The sequence below is a fragment of the Maylandia zebra genome, linkage group LG15 (assembly GCF_041146795.1).
Source record: "Maylandia zebra isolate NMK-2024a linkage group LG15, Mzebra_GT3a, whole genome shotgun sequence".
NCBI classification, from domain to species: domain Eukaryota; kingdom Metazoa; phylum Chordata; class Actinopteri; order Cichliformes; family Cichlidae; genus Maylandia; species Maylandia zebra.
In genome coordinates this window covers 10,077,361-10,085,872 of record NC_135181.1, presented here as the reverse complement: position 1 = coordinate 10,085,872, position 8,512 = coordinate 10,077,361, and the positions used below count along the sequence as shown (strand labels likewise).

Sequence of the window (8,512 nt, the reverse complement as noted above, 5' to 3'; positions counted from 1 at the left end):
CCAACTCGCATGAGCTACATCCTGCTCATGTGCTCAGCTGCACATTTGCTGCTCAGTACTACCTCTTTCTGGCACCATGACCACAGAGACTGGTTTGATTGTGTCACTTTTTTATGGCATGTGGTGTGAAAACAAACACTTGGCAATTACATTATTTTATTTTATTTTTTGCTGTAATTACTGCATCCCCCCCCCCCCCCCCCCCCCCCCCAAAAAAAAAGAAGTGTAAGCATTCATAACTGTGTTATTGACAGCTTTTAATAAGCGCATACAGTGCTGTCACTTAAAGCTGACAAAGTCATGTAATGTCTCTTCTAACTCCATATAACACTATTGCATGCTATGCAGAATGTTTGGCATGAAGGTATAAAGCATTATAAAGTTCTAAAAAAGTATGACCCACGATGGTAAATTTTTTTTCTAGACCTCGTTAAAAGCTGTCAATTTAAACACTTGTGGAATGTGTTATAAATGTATTATAATGCCCTGCACATGATGTAAGATGCTTATAATGCATTACAGATAAGACCTTGATGGAGAGTTGGGGAGAGGGGATGCTCTGCTTGTAGTTTCTGAATATGAAACATGTCTTTAAGCCACATTTTATTAAGTATATATAGTGTTTATTGCACAATTAATACATTAATGTGTATTTATATGGAGTCTTCAGATAGCACATGACCTAATACTTTGAGACAGTAGCACGTATCAGATATTAAGTGACTTTGTTTAGTAATATCAAACCCTTTTTATTTCAATGATTTTTTTCCCCATTGATTAAAACAGTAGAAGAACTCCAAAATAATAAAACTGGCAATAGAGTGATTACAAATAAGCACATACATGCAGAGTGTTCAGCAAACTGTGTCATGTGATTCTTTCCAGTTGCAGGTTGTCTCCACATGGTGGCTAGAAGACAACCTTGTCATCACACAAATACATTTTGGCTGGTATTTTACACGTCAACATTAACAAACTATAGTACAAAAAGAAGTATAAAACAAGGAAGAATTCACTTACCAGGAGTGAGTGGGGGGAAAGAAATAATCAGTGAACAGGATGATGTTTATATTCACACAATACAACATGGATATCAGCCGCAGTCACATAAGATTTAAAAGCAAAGAGGTTACCGGGTAGGTCTGCTCCACACACAAAACGTTTCCCGAGCATACAATAAAGTGTAATCATCATCGTCCTGATCATCAGATATCTTCATCCCTACAAATGCTGCCAAGGACACCAGTTCCCGTGTCCTCACCATTGTTATGGTGACGAGCGGCTTTGGAAGCTGCGTGGCCGGATCATCATGCTGACTTTGCGTAGGGAATAATAATCAGAGTCTTTCCAGGAGTGCCAAACAATTCCATCTGGACCCAGCGGCCCTCGCCCTTTGGGAGTGTAATGGCCTCCCTGTATGATGAGGAAGAAGATAAGAATTTGTCTTTAAAAATGTAAAATGCAGGGTAATTTGTGTATCCTTACCCTGTAATAGACTCCATTAAGGTTGGCGTAGAAGCACTGGTTATACCACCAACCGCCATGTGAGATCTCAGCGCAGATGTTTCCACTGTCTGGTGTACTGAAGCCCTGCTTATTGTGGTACCAACTGAAAGAGTCCTGAACCGTACCACTGAAGCCTGACACATGGAGACGGTACTGATGCTCCTCATCTTCCACACTGCAAGAAATTATGTAAGGAACACAGTTGCTTGTGTATGTTTTGGAGTATCCAGCCCAATGTAAGTCTGCACAGTTGGTTATCTGACACTAACCTGAAGCTCTGGTAGAGGGCATGCTTGTGCTTGCTGGTCCAGTCTTCCAGGTCAATCCGCAGGCTGTAGTCTCCCTGGGCACTCAGATCATGTATGTGGTCATTGCCTAACCAGAACTCTGAGTGCAGCTCACCAAATCCATCCCTGTAGTCCCTCCAGTTGCGGTCAAAGCTCACTGAGCCATCAAATCGCCGCTGAATCACAGTCCAGCCGCCACCTGGGAGAAAATGTAAAATTCATTCCATGTTTGATGGGTTATCATCTGCTCAGCTGATGACTATAGGTCAGGTACAGAATACTTAACAATTTGATGAAAACATTAAGTAGCTATTATAAATGGCAGTGCATATTTTAACTCTGGCCATTTTTCTGATCTCAGTAATCGGTCTGATATTAAATAAAGTGACTGTATCAGCTCAGAAAGCCTAAATCCATAGACAAACTGTGAAGGCTTCATGCAAGTGTACCAAGTAGAACTGGTTTTAAAGGAGGTTTGGTCACAAAAATGGTATTGCATTTATGTGTTGGATGAAAATAACTAATGGATGATCTATGGCACTGCTTTTGAAGTTATGCACATGAACAACAATATTTGGTGTTGTATGGTCACATTAATCATGTCCAAAGTTTTCAAATAATGAGGGTTTACACAGTTAAAGCTCAGGCTTTAGACTGCTCCAAATACTCTGTTTTAGTCAGGTATTTCTACCCTTGGCTCTGTATGATATCACTAAGAGTAGACATGATCATATGGTCATTTCAGGCACACAGCTCTGGCTGTCAGCACAGACCTGCTGTTCGAATCTTTTGTTTTGAGGGGCAGCAAATCAGAAGAAAGTTGGCTTAAAGAGAGGAGGAAGTGGGGGTTAAAGCAAACTGTTTTAGACAGGAAATGAACTCAGGGACTTTGCCAAGGATGAGCGTGAGATTGTAAATCATGCAGTGCTACTGCAGTAGAGTCCCAGAATAATAACATGGAGTTGAAAATTACCACCATAGCTTCCCTTTAATCAGGACCGCTTGCACATGACTTACCATCTGTGTCCATATCGCAATAGACTTCCACAGGCATCCCTGCCAGTGATGGCACCACAGTGTAAAGGCCAGATCTCCTGACACCATTGTGGTAGATAGAGGCACAGTCTATAGGACAGTTCCTCACATGCTGGATCTCTGAAAGAAGAGTAAAACAGGCAAGAAAGTGTCAGAGAAAATCAACAAGTGGTATTTGGCACCCTCTGCTGGAACATCATCGCTTGAGTATGTACCTGGGTGCAGCCGATCGTGAGCATTCATGAGAGGATTGGGTCGGACAATGTTGATCAAACAGCCGGGGCTTCTTTTTACTTTATCCACCAAAAGTGTCAGATTATGTAGTTGGTTCTAAACATAAATACAAACAGAGGCCAACACTCAAAAACACTTTTGCTAACATTTATGACAAAAAAAGAGAGAAGAAATTCTAACAAAATATCCCCAAATGGTAATAACCTGAAGGTCTAGGATCAGAGTCCCCTGTAAGTGCAGCAGGGTAGTGGCTTCAGCGTAGTGCAGCTCCAACTCATGAAAACGCTGCTCCAAGGAGATGTTCAAGTGGACCCTCTCTTCACTCTGAAATCATTGAAATAGAAATACACAGACTCACATGTGAATGAAAGGACGTTCAACAACTGAGACAAGTGCATTTTTAAATTAGTTAAAAATAAAGGAAAGAAATCATTCACATTCCTGTGACAGATATACCAATCTGTTACAGGAACCCTTCATTCACATGTTAAGACATGCAATATCTGCCAAACCAACATCTAGATCCATCCATCCATCCATAAAGGGTCATGGGGCCTGCAGAAGCCCAGACCTCCCTCTCCCCAGCTACCCTCTGCAGTTCATCTGACGGAACACTGAGACGTTCCCAAGTTAGCCAAAAGATATAATCTCTCCAGCATGTCCTGGGTTTGCCCCAGGGCCTCCTCTGGGTATAACAGGCCCAGAACACCACACACAGGAAACGTGTGGAGCAAGTCCACTTGTAATACTTAAAGACAGATTAATCTATTCAGAGCTCAGACACACCACCACCAACAACTCCCATTACCACAAACTCCAGAGCCCTCTCCCCTGTCCTGTGCTTCCTGTGCAACACACAAGGCACGAGCTACTTCATCTGTGTCCACCGACCAGTGTCTCTGTTTAAGCTCACACTGAGACGAATGAGGCAACACATGCAAGAGTAGAGTAATCCTGTTAGTGACTAAGGTCAAGGGCATGCTGGGAGAGAAGCCAGTTTGATGACCAAGCACCACATCAGAGTAAAGAACTGCAGCACGTTTCCTGTCGTAGGCGGACATGTTTATTTCAAATAAAACTGCAATCAAGGCTTATTTGATCACATGTGGCTATATTTAATACTACAGACAGAACATATTAAGTTATAATAGCGCAAAAAAAGTGAGCCACTACAGGTATAGTCTTAAAAATAAAACAAGAAAATATGTTTTCACACTGTCACAATATTCTCCATGTAGCTATCAAAGCTAAAAGGGTTGCTGCTGATGGTTGACTCAAGTCTGCTAAGTATAGCATCCCCTCTTCTCCCACCTACTTAAGTATAAAAATGGAAATCACACCTGCAGCTCGAGGACTTTGATACGATGCCGATGGTTCCTGAGCTCCTCCTGCAGCTCAGAGATGGTCTCTTTCAGCGCCATGATCTGCTGCGTCCTCTCCTCATTCTCATGCAGCCAGTAAGAGACCTCGTCTGTGCAGCGAAACATATCGGGGCATCTACGCTCGTCCAGCTGAGGCAGTGTGGCCACCAGGCGACACATCCCATTCTCCATCACCTGTTGAGGACAGGTCCAGACAGCCGAAACAACCGCTGTCTTTGTTCACTTGTTTTTGTCAATGCTCTTATACATAATCTCAGATTTATATCAACTCTTAACAGTGTTATCTTTTCCTCACTTAAATTATCTGATTTCCCCCCCTAAAATCTCTTAAATATATATACTTAAAAAAAAAATAGGTGTCTTGCCACCTTAGTGTATTATTTTTTTTATATTTTTTATGCATTTCAAATGTACTTGATGAGAATATTATTCTGATTTCTGCTCAGATGGAAAGCTCCTTAACCTAGCTGATGGATCTCTGGTGTACGGTAAAAGTAGCAAGTTGTTGCAGTGATAAGGCTGTGCTACTATTGTCTGGAGAACATCACTGCAAGATGGTTATTGTAATCACCTGGTTTGTGTACTCCCCACACTGGGAGCCCCCACCGTTGCGGATAATGGTAGCGTTCAAGCTGTCTGTTTTGGCCTCTGGGAGAAACACAATGAGGATATAAAGAGCAGAGCACATGCTCCAGCCGGGAGGGGCAGTTAAGGACAGGAGCGACATTGCTGCCACGGGTTGTTAGTCTCTCCCTGCCTTGTCAGCAAGAGTGGGCGTGGGACACCCAGACTGTGCGCTTCACCATGTGAGGCTCTGTCTGCAAGGAGCGAAAGAAAGACAACACGGGCATTATCATTCCACGAGAAAACAGAAACAGAATATAGAAAGGAAGGAATATATATTTCACAAAGCCATAAAGACACTTTAAGCTCACTAAGATATGATTACTTTGACAGACAAGCAACAGTCAGACAACTTAGTGTACCACTCATTAAGTGTCTCACTTACAGTGGATAAGTCATAAAGTTATCCACTATTTTTATAGACATAACCTATAACTAAAAAGAAGATATGAAAAAACAAACAAATAGTAGCACCTGTGGAAAAGTAGATGTTCTCACCCTAGCTAAACACCACCTTCTACCCCATTCCTGGCTTGCATGGGGCCAAGGGGTCCTTTCCATTGTCTTTGTCTTTTTCTTCTTCTCTTTGTTGCGTGTTCCTCTCACTCTGGACGCTTCATGCTCCTTTTCTCTCTCGCCATCTCTCGCCTTCGCTTTCCTTCTCGATGTGGACATCGTAGTCCAGTAATCCACCTCTAAGAGGATTCACATGACTGAGGGGTGGGAAGGAGGCAGGCATAGAGGGAAGTGATAATGGAATTATGGGTAAAAGCCAAACATGTGCCAAGAGCTGAAAAAATGTCTTTTAATTTACTAGAAATATCCATGTTTTCTGTTAAATTACTGTTTGTCCTGATTACATCAAACAAACTGTGGCAGAGCAGAATGTGCGCTGAACTGTTACATTTAATGGTTATAGATTTTTGTTTTTAATTATTAAATAAATAAAAATGATCATCTTATAGACCCACACGGTCAAGGATTGCTGTAAGAGGTGCACATAATGACTGTTTGCACTTTAGAAGAGAACATAATGTAACTAATATGCATCAGCACACACAGTAAACAAACATCACCCACAAGTAATCCCGCTCTGAGCTAGTAATAAATGATGATGCGCGTCGAGGTATGATGGGTGCTGATCCTATTACAGTATCAAAGTCTTTATATTTTTATACCTTTGACTGCAGCTCAGCATGCACGGTCTCATTAAGAAGAAAATGAACTACAAATCATACCCTCTATTGCATTTTCATTAAGCTGTTATTCAATTGAAAAAATCTTTTCCCAACAGTCTTCGCAACTGTGTTATACTGTATCAGTTGAAGAACTCGTGCATTGCAAATTGTCTGATCAGTCATTCACCTGGTCTTTTCAAAGAATTTAGCAAATCACACAGAAGAGAAGGCAGTGTCTTAACCTCCAAGTATAGATGTAATAAATGCAAATGAATTCCACATAGAAACTCTCAGGAACTAGATGTGTCCCTGCTGTATATGTCAGCAAAATGATGTCTGTAAGGCCACATGGTGGTGCCACTTAACCACTTTATTATCTGCTGGCCTCTCCAGAGCTCACTGACCTTTCACATGTCAAACTAAAAAAAATTACTCAGAGTTACAAAAAAAGGGCAAGATGGGAAACATTTTACAACATATACAAGAGATTAGGACTGTGCACTGAAGAAAGAGATAAGCTACAAGCGTAATGTAAACAACAGAACACTAAGCATTGCAAAGCTTTTAAGTGTCCATTCATCACCCTGAAAAGGAGTTTTTTTCTTCTTTGTTTGCAACATACAAACAGTGCGGGGTCAGCAGATTTACAAAGTGTGGAAAGAAATGCAGACAATTTCACATCATGCTCTCTAATCTTCAGGGATGATTAAGATTAAAGAGGAATCATTCTATCAGGGCAGGCAGGAAGGACTCAGGTGCAGACTTGAGAATAACAGTTAAACAGTACTTTATTTTCAACACAGTGCTCTATATACAAGTGGGGGGAAAGCCACTTGTGGCCACGCTGGGACAGCTGGGCAGGCACCGGGACCCCAACACATTCACAAGTACCGGTACTAGCTGATACAAGTACCACAATTGTCACATATATTCTTTTATGATTTACTATATATAAATAAAAAAAATATTAATACAATAATAAAAAAAAATACCTAAAGCTACATAAATACATCATCATCATCATATGATTGTTTGGGTTTTTTCTGTTTTCTTATATTATTGTAGGGCCTAAGAAATACAGCAAGCTGTCCATACCTGAGGCCTTGGAAACTGCCAAGCAAAGACTCACAGCCTTGGCCAGCCGCTTGAGGAGGTACACCAGAGAGATAGAAGGCAGGAGAATAAACCAGCTGTTCTCCACAGAACCAGCAAAGGTGTACTCTCAGTGGCAAGGGAACAATAATAATAAGAGAACAGCACCACCAAGGCTGGAGACGGAGCAATACTGGAAGAGCATATGGGAGAAGGACGCAACCCATAACGGCAATGCTCAGTGGCTAGTGGATCTGAGGGCAGACCACAGCGACCTCCCTGAACAGGGTCCAGTAACCATCACAGTGGCAGATATCCAAGAAAGGGTCTCCAGTATGAAGAGTTGGACAGCACCAGGGCCCGACATGGTTCACGCCTACTGGCTGAAGAAGCTGACTGCACTCCACGAGCGTCTGGCAGCACAAATGAACCAGCTGCTAGTTAACGAGAGACACTCGGAATGGCTAACCGAAGGCCGGACGGTCCTGATCCCCAAGGACCCCAAGAAGGGACCGGTCCCCTCCAAATACCGACCAATAACCTGCCTCAGTACTACATGGAAGCTCCTGTCAGGCATCATATTGGCTAAGATGAACAGGCACATGGGTCAATACATGAGCGGGACACAGAAAGGAATTGGCAAGAATACCAGAGGCGCAAAACACCAGCTACTGGTAGACAGAACAATCAGCCGAGACTGCAAGACCAGACTGACCAACCTGTGCACTGCCTGGATTGATTACAAGAAGGCCTATGACTCAATGCCCCACAGCTGGATACTGGAATGCCTAGAATTGTACAAGATCAATGGGACCCTAAGAGCCTTCATCAGGAACTCAATGGGGATGTGGCGTACAACACTAGAGGCCAACTCCAAGCCCATAGCACAAGTCACCATCAAGTGCGGGATCTACCAAGGAGATGCTCTGTCCCCACTGCTGTTCTGCATAGGCCTGAACCCCCTCAGTGAGATCATTAACAAGACTGGCTACGGATACCGACTACGGAACGGAGCAGTTGTCAGCCACCTCCTGTACATGGATGACATCAAGCTGTATGCCAAGAGTGAACGAGACATCGATTCACTGATCCACACTACCAGGCTATACAGCAATGACATTGGAATGTCGTTCGGACTGGAGAAGTGTAGTCGGATGGTAACAAAGAGAGGGAA

At 42.6% G+C, this 8,512-nt stretch overlaps 1 protein-coding gene across 2 annotated transcripts; it reads right to left on the bottom strand.

Annotated features, from left to right (window-relative positions):
- Window positions 1-239: 239 nt before the first annotated feature.
- si:ch211-203k16.3 (angiopoietin-related protein 1) lies at window positions 240-5,742 on the bottom strand. 2 transcript variants are annotated; one of them, XM_004541817.3, is made up of 9 exons: window positions 5,543-5,742; window positions 5,016-5,262; window positions 4,403-4,618; window positions 3,267-3,386; window positions 3,044-3,158; window positions 2,811-2,948; window positions 1,776-1,992; window positions 1,486-1,681; window positions 240-1,413 (listed from the first exon to the last, which is right to left on the bottom strand). In XM_004541817.3, exons 2-9 carry the CDS (start codon window positions 5,169-5,171, stop codon window positions 1,267-1,269), a joined length of 1,305 nt encoding a protein of 434 aa, XP_004541874.3. In that variant the 5' UTR covers window positions 5,172-5,262; window positions 5,543-5,742; the 3' UTR covers window positions 240-1,266. The 2 variants fall into 2 exon arrangements, with proteins under 2 accessions (XP_004541874.3, XP_004541873.3); XM_004541816.3 differs by having other exon boundaries at window positions 5,567-5,742.
- Window positions 5,743-8,512: the final 2,770 nt, after the last annotated feature.

Bases quoted from the DNA above. Each gene is read 5' to 3' on its own strand.
- si:ch211-203k16.3 (XM_004541817.3), bottom strand. From the start codon at position 5,171: ATGTCGCTCCTGTCCTTAACTGCCCCTCCCGGCTGGAGCATGTGCTCT. The intron at 3,387-4,402 runs GTGTGATTTCCA...CAATGATTTCAG, and splicing joins TCAAAGTCCTCGAGCTGCAG to AGTGAAGAGAGGGTCCACTT. The intron at 1,682-1,775 runs GTTAGTGTCAGA...AATTTCTTGCAG, and splicing joins GCCCTCTACCAGAGCTTCAG to TGTGGAAGATGAGGAGCATC.